General features: G+C 38.2%; 1 protein-coding gene across 31 annotated transcripts in view; it reads left to right on the top strand.

Moving 5' to 3' along the window:
• Positions 1-18,463, top strand: part of NRCAM (neuronal cell adhesion molecule) — a 314,513-nt gene that overhangs the window by 230,822 nt on the left and 65,228 nt on the right. For 15 of the 31 annotated variants that reach the window (XR_008627059.1, XM_055119016.1, XM_055119032.1 and 12 more), the window contains 7 exons: positions 55-72; positions 3,115-3,220; positions 6,003-6,199; positions 7,691-7,813; positions 12,297-12,467; positions 12,986-13,042; positions 15,142-15,253. Coding sequence is in view for 30 of the 31 variants with exons in the window: in XM_055119016.1 (XP_054974991.1) it covers positions 55-72; positions 3,115-3,220; positions 6,003-6,199; positions 7,691-7,813; positions 12,297-12,467; positions 12,986-13,042; positions 15,142-15,253 (784 nt within the window). In the remaining variant the exon portion in view is untranslated. The remainder of the gene's footprint in view (positions 1-54; positions 73-3,114; positions 3,221-6,002; positions 6,200-7,690; positions 7,814-12,296; positions 12,468-12,985; positions 13,043-15,141; positions 15,254-18,463) is intronic. The other 16 variants (XM_055119075.1, XM_055119095.1, XM_055119086.1 and 13 more) reach the window with 3 other exon arrangements.

The raw sequence follows: 18,463 nt of genomic DNA, 5'->3' as shown, positions 1-18,463 counted from the left end.
GGTTTTCTTTAATCCTGTTTGCCCACTCACCTGCTGATATTGATGGGGAAAAAGCAAAACTTCTTGAAGACTGTAAGTGTCTTTCTGTAATTAGTAGGCAGTGTGAAATTTTCACCATGTCTTTGTTTTTGAATTAATACTGTGAATTAAACCAGAATTTTATGTTTTGTGACTAATATCTATTTAAGCATGTGTACTTACTCTGACTAAACATTGCATTTAAAAACAAAGAAACATGTTTATCCTAAGCATGATTTCTGATGACTCAGATGCTACTTTTTTTTTTTACCAATGTTCTGCACTACTAACTTCTAAGCTTTATTTATATCTGATGTAACTCAATGAGAAAATTCACAACATTTAGAGAAAAGGACTGTCCATTTCTAAATGTTTTTAAATACTTACTGGAATGAAGGCAAATCATTTGGTGATTTTTTAGGAAGTGGATCTATGTAAATACTTTATCCAAATGGGCGGTCCTGACTTAGCCTGCAGGACCTTATAAATATGGTACTGTTTCTGTGTATCACCAGTAATAGCCCAGTGAATTTGAATATTGTCTTGAAGAATGCAAGAGACAAATAAGCAGCAATGCCCACATCACATCTGGTGGCTAGCTCTCAGTAAAAGCTTCTTCTGCCCTGATATGTTGGGCAACATCTCTCATTGACCTAATAAATAATTTTTCAACATTTGAAAAGCCCTTTGATATTGGATTAGCCAGGCAAATTATAATTTGCAAGTTGCAAATTAACCAGGCAAATAACCTGCTTACTGAAAAATAACCTTATTCCCCTAATAATTTTCCCTTATTTCAGAAAAGCACTTGTTAGTGGCAAGGTGACCTAAGCATTTAACAAAGAGGAACTTCCATGTGATGGCTTCCAGTTAGTAGAAATAGCATCTAACTTATTCTAATTCAGAAGCATGAATAGAAATTTTTTTGTTTAAACCTACCAGATTTGCACCTGTAACTTGTAGAAAAGTACAGAATCTGGTACTGGTTCACTCCTAAAAATCCTCTCACCCTCCATCTATGTCCATCATTCCCAGGGTTTAGAATTCTAGACTTCCTCTCATTACCCTAAGTGTGATACTCTTAGAACCTTAAAAAAATCACTCAAATGTGAAGTTGATTAAAATTAATATAATTGTGACAATAATTTGAAATAAGTTAACATAGCAATTATAGCATTAGTATGTACTAAGAATTTTACATAATTTATTTTATCCTCTCAGCAACCCTAAGAGATAAACACTTCTCCTAGCTAATTCTACTATTATTGTTATTGCTGGGATTAATCTCAGGTCTTCACACATGCTGGGCAAGTGTTCTACCTCTGAGTTATATTCCTGACCTTAGATAACTACCATTAAGTAATATTTTTCCCTCTAAGGAAATTGGAAATGACAGACATTGAGAAACTGGCCTAAATTCTTGGAGCTAGTAAGAAGCAAATAAACTTAGTTTTATATGGTTCTTAATCTTAAGACTGAACAGCAATCTAGTATTGGAATTGGCAGGACTAGAAGAAAGAGGGCATGTGCATAGATTAGAATCTGAGAATTCAAACTCTTTAAAGAGAGGGAAAATATATACTGTCCGTTACCCTCTACTTGACAGGTGCATAGTGAATGGTGAAAATAACAAGCTTCCTTTTTTATCTATACTTAGGTGTTACTTGAATATATAGTAAAAGATCTGGTGGATAGCAATAAAACTAGAGCAGAGCCATGTGTGCAGATTTGCAAGGCATTGGACATGAAAGCAGTATTCAGTCCTGGCAACTTAACCACAGTGAAGTAAGAAAGAGCAGAGGGCAACTATTAAGTTTTAAGAAATGCCTGGTCAGCATATGAAAAAGGTTTTTACAAAGTAAACATGAGCACTGAGAGAGAATAAAGGAAAAACGAAGAAGATGAAACAGATTATCCAGTGTCAAACACACGGTAGGAAATGGAGAGTGAGAACATTGGAGGGCACTGGGGAACGTTCATGATGAAAGGGAAGGTGCATGGGATGGCCACTGCATGGCAGAACTCCGGGAGTAACGTTCACCTAGTGGTCTGGGCCAGTGTTTCTGTCTCAAATCTGCTGACATATAGCATGATTGTCTTTTGCTCCAGTGGGCTGTCCCGAACATTGTAAGATGTTTAGCAGTTTCTGCACACCAGATGCCAGCATACCTCCACTTCTCAGAGATGGCAATCAGATTCCCTCCAGAAAGGATCAGATATTCCACGGGGATGGAGACACATTGCTCCTGGTTGAGAACTATCAGTTTATGCACACAGCTCTCCATGCCCTGAACAACAGAATGCCTGGGAATAGATTCTTTCTGCACACTCATCACTCTGGTTTCAAGGAAGAAAGATATGACGATCTTAAAGTGACCGAGATTTAGCCAGATATCAGTTTTCTTCAAATTGAGTTGTTCTGGGTCAGAATAGTTTCTCCCCTACACTTTATCATAAACAATCAGATAATACTCTACAAGGTGAAAAAATATTGTCTCCCATAACAAGAAAACTTTCCAGTTCCATTTATCTTATAAATGAGACTTTTATCTCTATTCCCATCCACTTCCTAGTACATAACTGTTGCCTGACTGCAACTCATAAGGCACGTCAAGTCTCCTAACCATCTTTTTAAAATACTTTAATCAAATTAATTATTTCCTGGCATATATTAATTTACATGAGCACAGGAATGTGCTGCAAGTCACTCTTCTTTAGGAGCAGCGGATTCCTTTGGAAGGCATTGTTTGAACCAAAGGATATGGATTCAAACATTTTTTGAATGTTTTTGAAAGGAATATCTCATTGTTACATCAGAAAAGATGCTTTCATAATACTAATGCTTTCTTAATACTTGTATTGGCAATGATTTCCCTGAACTTTTGGTATGGAAAATTAGTCTTTGTGAGTACATCTACAAAGGCATTAATGCCTTAACCAAAAAAAAATCAATGGTGGTTTTTGCTTCCACAGTGAAAATTACCAAAAACATTTGGAATATATTTTACTTAGGGAAAGGAACTTGGACATGAAAACAGAACTGTAATTATATTAAATGATGTATTTCTTGACACTGTTCTTCTTTCTGCAATTAAGTGGTACAGCCTCCAACCATCACTCAACAGTCACCAAAAGATTACATTATTGACCCTCGGGAGAATATTGTAATCCAGTGTGAGGCCAAAGGAAAACCTCCTCCCAGGTGGGTGTGCTTTCTGCTGTGGTGTGGTGCGTGGGCCTTAATGTTAGTATCAATGTTAATTTCAGGTCTGGCCATCTGTCTCTGAATTAATATTTGTAGGGTCATTGTTCTTGCCTTTCTGCTTGATTAAAATTAGCTTTTTTACTCTTTAAAAATCCACAGTAATATTTTATATTCAGACCCTCCTATGAAATCTTTAAAAAATTGCAGGGAGTGATGGGAGGGAACCTGGGGACACTGGTGCTGGGAAATGTGCACTTGTGGAGGGATGGGTGTTGGAATACTGTATGACTGAAATCCAATCATGAACAGCTTTGTAAGGGTTTATCTCACAGTGATTCAATTAAAAAGATTTTTTAAAAATTGCAGGGAAATGTGGATAGTCTTTTAATGACTTATTGCATGAAGAATCAATTTTTTCCCTAAGCATCAGTTTCTTTGGCTGTAAAAAAAGTTGCATTTGATGACTTACAATATCTCTGCCAGCTCTGGAGAGAGAAATTCTATTTGCTCTGTTTTACAAACTTGTCAGGGTTCAGTGTTCAGGGCTATCTGTGTGGATCTTGTCAGGTGTGCCACATCGCATTTTAGAGTTGGTAGAAATATAAAAGTAGAAGTATGGAAGTTTTAGGATCCAAACAATGTATTTCACATATAGGAAATAGATGCCTAACAATGCTTTGTAACTTATCTAGGCTCCTACAGCTAACTTGTTATCCACCACATATCCACCACTTATTATATACATATAAGAGTTGAATTATTATTAAAATGGAACACGAACTTTTTTCTGTTTTGTTTTATTTATTTATTTGTTGTTTTGCTTTTGGGGTTACACCTGGCTATGCACAGGGGTTAATCCTGGCTCTGCACTCAGGAATTACTCCTGGCAATGCTCAGGGGACCATATGGGATGCTGGGAATCGAACCTAGGTCTTCAGCATGTAAGGCAAATGCCCTACCCACTGTGCTATCACTCCAGCCCCTGTTTTGTTTTATTTTTAAATATTATTTTAGTCCCCATGATATACAATACTGGTAATGATAAGGTATCTTGAATACAATGTTCCAGCACCACATCCTCCACCACTGTCCACTTCCATCCATCATTGTCTCAGGATCCCCCACTCACCCACACCCCATCTGATGTAAGTTCAGTTCTTGAGGTAAATTCCCAGGTTCTGTGCCTTTGGCCAATTTGAACAACATTGAATCGAACCCATCAGCTGAAGGCAAGGCAAGCACCTTACCTCCTTATTATTTCTCCGTCTCCTTATCATTCATTTCTGTAAGCATCAGACCAGTTTTTTACTCTTAAGATTCACCAAAAGACTGCAAATCCAGAACCACAAATATTCAGTGCCTTCCTTGGGAAATATTTGACTTCTCTTCTGTACTTAACAAACTGCTACTAGTGATTTGTCAGTATTGAGGTCTGAATGCTCAGTCCAGTGGCATACATTATTCTTGCTAGCACTGTAGCACTGTCGTCCCTTTGTTCATCGATTTGCTCGAGTGGGCACCAGTAACGTCTCCATTGTGAGACTTGTTGTTACTTGTTTTTGGCATATTGAATACACCACGGGTAGCTTGCCAGGATCTGCTATGTGAGCGGGATACTCTTGGTAGAGTATCCCATCCCTCTTCAAGAGGGACGGAGGAATCCAACCGGATTAGCCACGTGCAAGGCAAATACCCTACCCACTGTGCTATAGCCCCAGTCCATACATTATTCTTAAGGTTTTTAATTATACCTAAAAATTGTCATAAAATTCTCACCAAAAAATCCGGAGAATTACATGTAGATAATTTTTTAAATGGCCATTGCCCTGTGAATTGCAGAATAAATATTTAACAATAAACCCAACTTCTACATATTATATGTCATTGGCACCTACCACAACAAACCCTCATGAGTTAGAACTTGTGACAATCACTGATATAGGAATAAATAGTGGAACAGAAGACCTAAGTGGATCTGAAAAACAGGCTGAAATTTAGAGATATTTGCCAACATATAAATATGGCCATTGCTGATGTGTCAGGTTATAAAGCATTTAATTGCACAAGTGCTTTGTATATAAACTACAAAGACATGTATATAAAAATCAATCTTTTCTCTAGAAAATTAGGGAAAAAAGTAGTTCATTTGATCATTTAAGTTAGTTCCTAAAAATTTTTTAAATCTCTATTATTTAAAATGTGCAAAATGTATAGAATTTACTTTAGTAAGCAACATTCAAATCACCACTTAACTCATATTTTTTCTTTCCTCACTACCTTCACTTTGCATTTTGGAAGCTTAAAACTGACTGGATCACTTTTAAGTATACGCACACACATACACACACACACACACACATACACAGTATTTGTAAAAGCCTTTCTTGACACATTTTAGCCCAGAGCAAATTTGTATAGACAGGTTATCAATTCTGTGAGCAAAGGAATTTACAATAAAAATGCTAATAAAGCTCTGAGACGTGTGACTAAGGGACTTATCTCCCGAATTTTCCATGAAAAATGACAGGCAATTTGTGTGCCAATTTGAGTTCAGTTTTCATCTGATTCTAATAAAGGTTTGTACCTTGAATGTATGGCCAACATTTTTTTCTAAATCATGATTTAATGAACATTTTTGGTAAGGAGTTTATTACTCTTTTACTGAATATGAAAATGTGTGGTTATCTCTAAAAGCCCATGAAATTTCTAGGAATACATTAAGGAGTTAAGTAATTTTGTTTGAACTGTCAGCAAACTTAATCCTTTATGTGTTGGGTAGCTTCTCCTGGACCCGAAATGGGACTCATTTTGACATAGACAAAGACCCTCTCGTCACCATGCAGCCAGGGTCGGGAACCCTCATAATCAACATCATGAGCGAAGGGAAGGCGGAGAGCTATGAAGGCGTCTATCAGTGCACAGCCAGGAATGAACGTGGGGCTGCAATTTCTAACAACATTATCATCCGACCATCCAGTAAGTAGGACTTGTCAACTAAATAGAACCCACTTCGATGTTTTGCTTTAAGACTCAACATCTATTAGCCAGCCAGTTAACATTAAAAAAAAAAAAAAAAGACTGGAGGGATAGTAAAGGATGTAAGAACTTTCCACACACAGGGCTGACCCTGGTTCTGTCAGTGGCACAGCATATGGTTTGCAGAGCTCTATGAGGAGCTTTTAAGTGCAGAGCCAGAAATAGACTCTGAGCACTGTTGGGTGTGGTCAGACTCTGCTGCCCTGTGCTACTGCATTGGTTCAGTCCTCTGATTGGCATTGCTCCTTGCCACTGAACCACGAGTTTCTCAGCCTTATGTTCAGCTGATCCAGTTAATTCAAGTCTGAAATAATAAAATTATTAAGTTCTCACATACTTTATGTAAAATAAACTTCTAAAGCCAAATAGATGAAAAGGAGTAGTTAAGGCTGTTACGTTTTTAAGCATTTCAGTCTTACAGTTTCACTGGCATGACCATGCTCTTACTACCCTGTTGTTATGCTAATCCTATAGCAGTCAGCGCCCAAATCATCTGCACAACAATCTCAGGAGCATATATTTAAAGAAACCTGTCCTGGGGCTGGTATGTAGTTCATCAGTAGAGCACATGCCTTGCATGTGTGAGGCCCTGGGGTTAATTCCTGTTGCTGGAAAAGGAAAAAAGAACTGCAGTTCTGGTTAATGTTAAAATTGTATTACATATGTGTGATGTGTATCATTATAGAAAAAATGTGTTACAAATAGTTACAGATAAACTAAAATCAAATTATAATATTATTCATGAATCTTTCCATTCAAGGAAGTAACTAGTCCTCAAGTACTGTTTCCATTTTTTTTTTCAGTGAGCAATGATTTATGTGCTTAAAATGAGCTGGGTTTCATTGTTTGGAGAATGGTTTGGGCCACAGCAGGAACTCAAGGGCTGCTTCTGTAGCCCATGTAAAATGAGTTTACTATTAACATTTTTTGTTTTATCAACATGTCATAAATACTCTGGTCAGTCTTAGAAATAAATACACTTCTACATACACAATGCTGTATGATAGTCAAAGATTTAGATGGATTTTTATTGATGTAACAGATTTTTTGACTGTTAATTATTTTTCCATTCATTTTGTGAAGAACATGTTTTTGCCAAACTTGTGTGTCTTCTTTTTTTTCAGAGGTTTTCCCCAGTAGTGCTTGGGGAGCTTTGTGAGGGAGACACATACACACAAACAGCAATACTCAGTATGAAATGGTTTTTAAAATTTATAGGTAGTAAATGAATGGTAGTAAATGAAGTTGGTAATGAATAAAAAATATTTTTGCTGTTAACATTGTATTTTAAAACTATGCTTATTATTATTATTTCAATATGAATAAATTCTAAGTTTCCCAAAATTTCCCCAGCAGTATAGTTTTTCTTTATAGTGCTCTTTTAATTTTCTAACGCAGAAATAACTTGTAAATGGTTATTTTACTTCATAGGGTCACCATTGTGGACCAAAGAGAAACTTGAACCAATAGTACTTCGAAATGGCCACTCTTTAGTACTTCCCTGCAGACCTCCACTTGGATTACCACCACCTATAATATTCTGGATGGACAATTGTAAGTTTTAAAGTACAGGTTTCCTTTCAAGAAGCTTATGGCTATTTGTTAGTGTAATGTTCCTACCTGTTGTGATTCATGTGGTGTTTATCAAATATTTTAGAGATACTCAAGAAAACAAATGCTCATTGGAATAGCACATCTATCATTCTATTCCTTCAGTCTATTATACTGAGGACCTGCTATGTGCCAACCACTGGGCTAGAGAAATCAAACGATTCCTTTTCTCACTGATAGTTAGATAGATGGAGATGGAAACAGAGATGCAGACAATAAATGCATTCAGAAAATGCGTGTCCTCTGACAAGTGCTTTGAAGAAAACTAGCAGAGTTTTGAGAAGATAGAGGAATAAGAGAGCAAGGATCCCTAAGTGTCTAGGCAGAAAGGGGACTCTATACATGAAGCCCCCTAACGCAGGAGCATTCTGGTATGTACCCAGAGCCTAAGGGAGGCAGATGGCTCCATGAGTCTTCATTTTAAAACTTCTCTCTAGAACCAGGGAAGGATGAGAGGATACAGGGGTCCTTGGTCAGTGAGAGGTGGGGGGTCGGGAGGGGATGAGGCGTGGGATTGGGGACAATGCCTAAGCCAGGGAAACAACTTGGAAAGAAACCAGGTGAGAAGAGGTGGCTACTGAGGTAAGAGAGAAAGAACATGGTATTTCAGAAAAGGTGACGGGAGTGTCAAGAAGACAGCTGGCTGTTTACATGACTGCTGCTGATAGATGACACAACTTGGGGACCAAGAAATGAGTATTGAATTCGGCAGAACAAGGGTTGTATTACCAGGATATTCATGACCTTAACAAGAGTTGTGTAGTTCAGTGCTTTTCTATTCAAAGACTGGACTGGTGACAATTTAGAGATTTAAGAAAAGGGTAAAAATCACTGATATAAATAGGGTGGAAAAAATTAATGTAAAATATTTTGGGGAGTTTATTCTAGTCTCAGTGATGTGGATTCCTGTAAAACCATTGACTGTACTCTGTGCTGAAGATAAAATTTAACAGTAGATTTTGTTCCTATTTTGACTCTTGTATAAAAGTACTCAGAGAAAGTATTACAAAAATGTAAAATAAATACCATTAATAAATGCACAGATTTTTAAATTTTGTACAAATTTTGTAAGAATAAGTAACAAAAAAAAGTTAAATATATGATTTCAAGAAAACAATATCTAAATGTCACTTCCAAAATTAAACCCAGTTTGGTCCTTGGTTAACATTTAAAAAATGACCTTTCCACTTAATAAAAAGGCACAAGTCAAGTCTCAGAATCATCTGAATATGTAAATTTTTTCATATTGCTATGCTGGCTCTGTCATGTACATATATTTTTAGGTTGTTGGCAGGGCATTTCAAATTATTCCACATATGAAATATGAGGAAAACTTAATATACTTATAGAACTCTTTTTATAAGCTGTCTTTGTAAAGTTATTTCTATATATTTACATTTGTTTCAAATATAATACAGAAGGTTTCAAAGGGCAAAGTACTACCTCCATTATGAAACCCCATTCCCTTTCCTTTGGTCTTTCATCTACCAATGTCCATCAATAATAAAATATTACAGTAGAATTCATGCCCAGCTCAATCAGTATAATCAGTGGCTGAATAAATAGCAGTATTCCTACATTAAAAAATAAATAATACAGAAGAAACAGAAGAGAGTGTATATATGCTTAGCTTTAGCTTTTTTTGTTCATTTAATGATTCTTTTTATGATTTTGTTTTTATTACTTTTTACCTGATTTTTAAATTTTTTTATAGTTTAATATGGTACGGATAGTCTTAATCTTTATGGTTTTGATTTATAAAGTCATTGCACCTTCACCATCACCAAAGTATCCAAGACCAGACCCTCCACCACTGTCCCTACATCACTTATCCTCCTCTCTGCTGCCCCCACATATTCTATTCTTACTGGCTTGATAATCTTGATTTTAAATAAAAGGCCAAGTGTTGGTCATCGTTTGCTACTGTCTCTTCCTTTGTTTTATTTCTTTACAAACCCAGATGACTGATAATCATCTAGTGTATGTCCTGTATCCTCTAACTTACTTTGGGTCAGATACTCTACAGCGTCATTCAAGTTGCTATGGACTGCAAAATTTCCTCTTTTCTTATAGCTGCCCAGTATTGCATTGTGCATTTATGCTACAGTTTCTTTATCCAACATCTGCTGTTGGACATTTGGGTTGTCTCCATGGTGCTAAATCACTGTCACTGTATCACTGTCATCTCATTGTTCATTGATTTACTCAAACGGGTGCCAGTAACATCTCCAATCATCCCAGCCCTGAGATTTTAGCAGCCTCTCCTTACTCGTCTTTCCCAATGATGGAGGCTCTTTCAGGGTCAGGGGAATGAGACCTGTTATTGCTACTGTTTTTGGCATATCGAATACACCATGGGGAGCTTGCCAGGCTCTGCTGTGCGGGCAGGATACTCTCAGTAGCTTGCCAGGCTCTCCAAGAGGCATATATATATATATATATATATATATATATACATATATATATGTATATTTCCCTCTATGATTGTATGGAAAATGGGCAGAGAGTGTCTTATGATGTGTGGCCGCGCGGTCCAGGAATATGTTCACTCATGTGTGAGGCTCGGCCCAAGTGTGTGGAAAGCGGCCTGGAGCATGGCAGCGGTTGGGTAGTGGAGGTCAGCTTCTGGGTCTGGTTCCCTTGGGGCAGGGAGGGCTCTCCCTCGACCCTCTGGGGTGCCCTGTGTGGAAACAGCCTCTGGTGCGGAGTCCAGTGGCATGGTTATCAGAGCCTCAATTTATGCTCCCTTCCAGGAGAAGGGAGTGAGTTTTGGAGGGTGGCCAAAGAGATTATCTGGTGTCGGCAGGAGGTGGCTTATGCGTGTGACCCCTGGGTGGGCGGAGATGGCAGCCTGGATGGCCTGGTTGCTTCTCCCGGTGCTAAATACTGTAATGAATATAGGTATGCATATATCTTTTTGAATTAATGTTTTTGTATTTTGGAGGTAGATGCCAAGAACTGGATTTATTTAATCATCTGGGAGCTCTAGTCTTTCTTTTTTGAGAAATCTTTAAACTACTTTCCCTCGAGGCTACCCCTGACAATATTCCCAGCATCAGTGACTGAGGGTTTCTTTTTCACCACATCCTTGCTAACACTGTTGACAGTCCTTGGTATATCCCATTCTCATTGGTATGAGATGGTATCTCATTATCATTCTGATTTTCATTTCCCTGATAATAAGGTTTGATGATGAATGCTTTACATCTGCCTTTGAGTGTTTCTTTAGGGATTAATGGGTTCAAACCATGAATTTATAGCTGTCAATCAAGCCCTAGTCTTGATTACGATATTGGTGGCATTTTTAGTGTTCTGGCTCCACATTTGCTTTTTTTCCCTGCCGCATATGAAATGTCAGATAGGGCACCTGGTAGTGGAGGAGCACAGTGCTTGACCCAGATTGCAGAGGTCCCGGAGCAGGACAGCACCTGGCCTGAGCAATTGTGGTCCTGTCATTTTTCCACATTTAAGAGCTAAGAACCTCACAGATAAGGGTGGGTGAACTGAGAGAGGATGAGTACAAGAAATGCATAGGAAAATTCTTATCTAGATTGGTGGTTCTCCTTTCTCTGACTCCTCTAGTTCCTTTGTCCCTCTGTGCCTGAAGGTAGACAGTTCCGTGACTAGACCTGAGAGGAGATCAGCCCCACATAAGCCTGGGAAAACAGTTCAGCCATTAAATTGTAGCTGTCACTCCATATTATTGCTCCATTTGCTGCCTGTATCTTCAATTAGATCCTGATCTCAGACAGGCAGGGACCCTCAGACAGGCATTCCCACCAACTACCATAGGACTGCTCACCATTAAGTGCTCCTATAGTGTTGTGTTTCTGAGCACGTATGTGGTTGCAGCCCTAGTTCACATCTTTCTCAAAAGCATTTTCTAAGGTATATGTAATGTATTTATGTATTTAACAGTGAAGAACCTATCACAATCTTGTAAAAAGTCATACAAACATTTTGCTTTTAAAGATGCTTTTGAATCTACACTTTATCTGGGTGGAAGGGGCTTGGACCACACCTGGTTATGTTCAGGAATCACCCCGGCCATATTTGAGGGATCATATGTGGTCTGGGATGGAATCAGGGTCAGCTATAAGCACTTCGCCCTGTTTTCCTGGCCCCTTACCATTTTCCATATATATATATATATATATATATATATATATATATATGTATTTTTTTTCTCTGTACAGCCTTAATCTCATTTCTGTCACCTGAGATTTTGGCAGGTACAAGCTAGAGTTTTACTGTATTGTATATTTTTATTTTATTTTTATTTTAGTTATTGGGTTTTTACTCAAAGAACTTTATAGGGGAAAAAAGTGAAGTTCACATAACTATTAGTTGATACATTTGTCTTGCTGATTTGAAAAATGTCTACTTTATGATGGAATGACCTAAATATCTGTCTGCCTTTCTGTAGCCTTTCAAAGACTTCCACAGAGTGAGAGGGTTTCCCAAGGTCTGAATGGAGACCTTTATTTTTCCAATGTTCTCCCAGAGGATACCCGAGAAGATTATATCTGCTATGCCAGATTTAACCACACCCAAACCATACAGCAAAAACAACCTATTTCCGTGAAGGTGATTTCAGGTAAGAGTTGAGTTTCCTTATTCTCACTGAGATGGCAAGTCTGTACAAGACATGTTCACTGTTAAATACTACTGACTTTGTAGTAATAGGCTCTTTGAACAGGAAATAATTGGCAAATAGTCACTAAAGTGTTGGCATAGGAATTATAAAAATATACATACCTGAATGTTGTGATTTTATGGGTTTTGTTGTTACTACTATTACTGTTCTCTTAAAAGCTTTCTCAGTCTACTTGGCATCTTCTAAGCACTTGTGTGTGCTTTGGGGCCCCTTTATCAGCAATCCTGCAGCTTTAGTTATGTCCACTTTCATTCAGATCTATGTTCATATTCAGTTATATGAGTTTGGGTGGCTAAGTGAACTAGTAAGTCAGTCATTATAATGCAAATCAATGTTCTTACTTGGTTGAAGTGGTTATTTGGTCAGCATAGCTGTATACATTTGCTTTTATTGCCCAATACTTTTTGAAACTTCTCTCCTACCTTTGTGCATTCTTCATAATATTCTGTTTATTTCAGTGGATGAATTGAATGACACTATAGCTGCTAATTTGAGTGACACTGAGTTTTATGGTGGTGAGTTATGGTAACTGTAACTGATACTCTCTCCCTCATTGTAGAATTTAGTTCACTAACTTCACCTCCATGACTACTTAACCTTATTTATTTATAAATTTCTAGTTACATGTTTAATACCACTAAATTATGTGTATGTTTCTTATAAAATTTGGCAGTGAGCCTTCAAATATGTCACTAAAGCATTTTCCATTTTGTGTGTATGCAAATTAACTGTTTTCATGAAAAGATCCATTTTGCATAGTTTGAAAATTTTTTTCCATCTATATTCAGATATGTTTTTAATTTTTTGTCTTGTTTATACATTTCTTTCATGAACTAATGAAGCATTGGCAAAAATGCATTAACTTGCTAGAATACTAACTCATCAAAGCTTTAGTACTATCTAGCAACTAACGTTAGCTGGATGTGAATAGTAAATCATCCCATATCCCATCCCCCCACATATGTAATTAGTAACAGCATTTCTCATAGTTTTGTTTAAAATTCTCTATCTACAGTAGTACCAATCTCTTTAAAATGACAGAATTTTAGTGTATTGTCTTGGAAAAAAGGAATAGTATTTCTTAAATAAAAGTTTGCTCTGAAGTATAGAGAGTATTAGTGAAAATTATGGGCTCTGGCTACAGGATTCTCTTAATGAAAAATATTTCATCCTTGAAAAATTGAAGGTACCATAAGTAACCAGAGTAAAAATATTACAGTTCCATTCTTTAATATATCAATAAATAGGGATTCAAAAACCAGCCTCAAAGTTATTTTTAAATGGGTATATTTTTCTGTACAATCTCTGTAATCTAAGGACAGCACTGATTTTTCTAAGATAATACCTTTAAAAATATCTCTGGAATTTTTCCCCTGAGAATTGATAATGCTTTTTATTCCTCTTATGAGCATCAAATAGATAATGTATTAAAATGTTGGAAACAACAAAAGTCTATTAAACCTACATATGGCATAATTTCTATATTAAGCTTTTTTTTCTTTGAGAACATCAGAATTTAACACCACGTTTTGGAAAGTCTCCATAAAAAAAATATAGCTAATTAACTTTTTTGAGATCTTTGATTTGAACCTCCTTATTTTTAAAAGAAACCGATGTCAATTTATTTAATAGGACCATTATTCTTATTTTGTGGCATTCAGTTTGGCAGACTTCTCATTAACTGTCTTGTTTTTATTTGATTTCCATAAACCTTTCTGTTTGGTGTTGTTATAGACATCCACCAGAAATTTATTTCCATAATTAATCAGTGGAACTTGTTATAAGACCCTTGGTAAAAATATGAATATTTATATATCTTTAATATATACTTTGTCTTGGGGCTGGAAAGATAGTACAGCAGGTAAAGCACTTGCCTTTGCAAGTAGCTGAACCAAGTTTCATCCCCAGAACCCCATATGATTCCTCAAGCCTACCAAAAGTGATTACTGAATGCAGAGCCAAGAATACTCCCAGTCACAGGTGGATGGGTGTGGCCCCCAAACAAAAAACAAAGAAAAATCCCTTTCTTAAAAATTCTTTTCAGAGGGGCTGGACCAATAGCACAGCGGGTAGGGCATTTGCCTTGCACGTGGCCGACCCGGGTTCGATTCCCAGCATCCCATATGGTCCCCTGAGCACCGCCAGGAGTAATTCCTGAGTGAAGAGCCAGGAGTAACCCCTGTGCATCGCCGGGTGTGACCCAAAAAAAAAAATTCTTTTCAGAGAAAACATATCTTCCAGAAGATAGGCAGTTAATTTTGCTTTCACTTAAGCACTAATCTTAAGAGGGGTCATTTAAGAACATGGTTTTCATTTCTATATCAATATTTTGAAATTTTTCAACTTACCAAATATTTATAAACACTGACTCCAAATTAAGGAAATGTACCAAGGGAAAATAACCCATACTATTAGTGCTATGCCGTCAAAATTGTTTCTGTTCCTGCTGTTCTACTCCAGCTAATGAGTGATAACTATTTGTAAGGCAGAGTATACATGAGAAATTTCACAATCTGAAGAGCTTTGAAAAGGCATATGATTTTCAGACAGTGAACAATATTTCTAGAAATACATATTCATAGATTTTAATGCAAGCTGATTTTCTCATTTGCAGCTAAATCAAACAAGGAGAGGCCACCCACATTTTTAACTCCAGAAGGCAACACCAGTAGCAAAGAGGAGCTCAGAGGAAATATCCTATCACTGGAGTGCATTGCAGAAGGGCTGTGAGTTATTGTCTTGATGCATACCTTGATTTTCCTTCTCCATTCCTTTCCTTCGTTGCTGCTCTTTTGGTTAGTGGGGGTGCACACACAGCTGCAGTGGGACTTTAAACAAGAGATTACACATTCTGTTGTAGCACCAGGAATCCCAAACTGCAGAAACCAGTGCGGCTGTGCTGGGCTCATAAGAGTGCACTGGGGATTGAACTCATGACCTCAAACTTGAAAGTCAGGTTTGCCACTGAGCTCTCCCCCAAAGCCCGTAGATATATTTCTTTCTTTTCTTTGGTGGGGGGGCGGGTAGAGAGGGAGGGTGTCACACCCAGAGGTGCTCAGTGGCTACTTCTGGCTCTGTGCTCAGAGGTTGCTTCCAGTGATGCTCAGGGAACCATATGATACCAGGGATTGAATTTGGGCCTCCTGCATGCAAAGCAATGCACATAGACCTTTGAGCTATCTCTCCAATCCCCTGATTTATATTTCTTAGAACATACTAGGTTGATAAAGAACCATTAATATCATAGGAAGTCATTTTCCTAAACCAACTTCATAAAACATGAATAAAAAATTGGATAGTCATTTCTAAAATAGACTAAATGAACCTCTTTTCATCAGAATGTTTTGTTAGTATAATGGTGTTCATTTTGAAATGGTAATCACTTTATGATTACTATAATTAGCAGATGGAGAGAGTGTATTATTTTGCACAGTCACATCCAAACTTGGTCACTTAAGAATAATAGCTACCTAGAGAAGGGAAGGGCGGACCCTTCAGAAAAGGAGATACACCAAAAGGCTGTGGTAACAGCATGAGACGATCACCAGAACTATAAAGTTCTTCCCCTCATGACAAGCCCAAGCAATAGACTATCTTCTTAGAAAACCCAAGGAGGGGCTGTCTGGGTAAAGTGCTGTCAAACCAACTTTGTAAAGGCCAACAGCACACATTCCCCATTTTAGAGATCACCTGCTTCTCAGCCTGTGGTGAATAAGTTCTTTTACTTTTGTATTCTCAACTCTGGGCTGGAGCGATAGCATGGTGGTAGGGTGTTTGCCTTTCACACAGCTGACCCGGGTTCGATTCTTCCACCCCCTTGGAGAGCCTGGCAAGCTACTGAGAGTATCATGCCCGAACGCCAGAGCCTGGAAAGCTACTTGTGGCATGTTAAATATGCCAAAAACAGTAACAACAAGTCTCACAATGGAGACGTTACGGGTGCCCGCTTGAGCAAATCTATGAGCAATGGGATGACAGTGACAATGACTCTCAACTCTATCCCTTCTATAGTGAAACTGTTTGACTCTGCAACTAAAAAATAACACGAACAAATCCAAAAATAATAGAGAAAGAGTGGCCAGAGAGAGAGAAAAAGAGAGAGAGAGGGAGAGAGAAAGAGAGAGAAGGTGAGAGAAGGAAAGGGAGAGAGGGAGAGAAGAGTATACAAGGGTTAAAGATCTTTCCTTGCTAGCTGGGAATAGTTCCAATACTTCCAGGTATATTACCCAAAAATTAAACACCCCGAACCATAGCTCTTTATTATAGGTCATTTGTAAGTCTGCAGGACAATTATGTCATAATGGTAATTCTAGTTGTATTCTCTAGGGGACTCAGCCGTGGATTCACGACTCTGAGCATCAGTGGCATCCAGCTGACTTTTGGGTCTTGAGGTTCTCACACTCCTCTAATTTGCTGCTTATCCTCCCAACCACAGAAACGCATGAGGTCTCAGGGCTTAGCAGAGAAACCAGCGCATTGTCCCATACATTGTTTCTTTTTTTTGTTTTTTGTTTGTTTCTTCCTCTTTTTACTAGCCTCTTAATTATCAAAATAACATGGGATCTTTTTTACAGCTTTATCATTTTCCTGCCCCATGCCAACCCCTGAAATTTTTTAAAAAATTTATTGAATCACCATAAGATAGTTACAAGCTTTTATATTTGGGTTACAATCACACAATGATCAAACACCCATCCCTCTACCAGTGCACATTCCCCACCAATGATACCCTTGTTATACCCCCCTTTCCCACCCTCCCCCTGCCTCCATGGCAGACAATATTCCCCATAATCTCTCTACTTTGGGGCATTATAGCTTGCAACACAGACATTGAGAGGTCATCATGTTTGGTCCATTATCTACTTTTGGCACACATCTCCCATCCCGACTGGTTCCTCCAGCCATCATTTTCTTAGTGATCTCTTCTCTATTCCATCTGCCTTCTCCCCTCCACTCATGAAGCAGGCTTCCAGCTATGGGGCAATCCTCCTGGCCCTTGCCATACATTGTTTCTTCTTGGGTAGTCACAGGGCCAATTTCTCTGCAAATGTGTTTTTTGCTTTTGACTATGTGCAAGTCAAAAGCAATGTCTCCCTTCAAATCTCTGTGCGTTGCAGAGAGACCGTGGTTCCAGGGAGCAGCTGTTAGGCTAGTCCACGTTAGAGGCAGGCTTCTACACAGCCACGGCTCATGCCTACTATAGAACAAGTACTGTTGGCACCTTTGCTAAAATGACTGAGTGGAATCTTAGAAACATGCAGCCTTAAATTATCACTTGTGCCCTCCTTGACTTGGAAACTCACATTGCTTCCCAAAACCAGCCCCCAGGAATCACTTTACTGCAGGCAGCCTGTGAAGGCCTCTGCCGGCCATGTCAGGACATTACACTATCCACCCCTCTGTTCCTCTAGTTTCTGATATAGCAAAATCCCACCTAGGAGACCTGCTAAGTATCCATCTTTAGGGTCTCTTCAAATTTTCAGCATGGCTACACATTTTTCTACCTCTTTTAGAATCACATGCATCACATATATCCTTTCAGTTCTCTTCATTATTCAATCCGAGAAACCAAAAACAATGCAGTTAAATATTTTGCATTTCTAATGAGGACCTGGGCCTTTCTTGTATTATTTTTTTAAATATCTCTTATCTTCCTAAGAAAGAACTTTGTTTGGTCTTCATTCAGAGCTTAGTCAATGTTCGTTTTGAATGGGTTTTATTGTACCCTCATGAAAACCTTCTAAATATACTAGACCAGGATTAGAGATAGCTCAGGGATTAGGGGTGCATGCCTTGAATATGCAGCAATCAGAATTCAATTCCCAGCACCTGTGGTCCCCTGAGCACTGCCAGGTGGGGGCCAGGAGTCCCACGCTCCCCCCCCACCCCAATCAGGCACCACAGTTATGGCCAGTTGGACTATTATCACCAGGAGT

This window comes from Sorex araneus, chromosome 1 (genome assembly GCF_027595985.1).
Source record: "Sorex araneus isolate mSorAra2 chromosome 1, mSorAra2.pri, whole genome shotgun sequence".
NCBI lineage: Eukaryota > Metazoa > Chordata > Mammalia > Eulipotyphla > Soricidae > Sorex > Sorex araneus.
The sequence above is the reverse complement of the archived record's forward strand: the minus strand, read 5'-3'. Positions and strand labels throughout refer to the sequence as shown.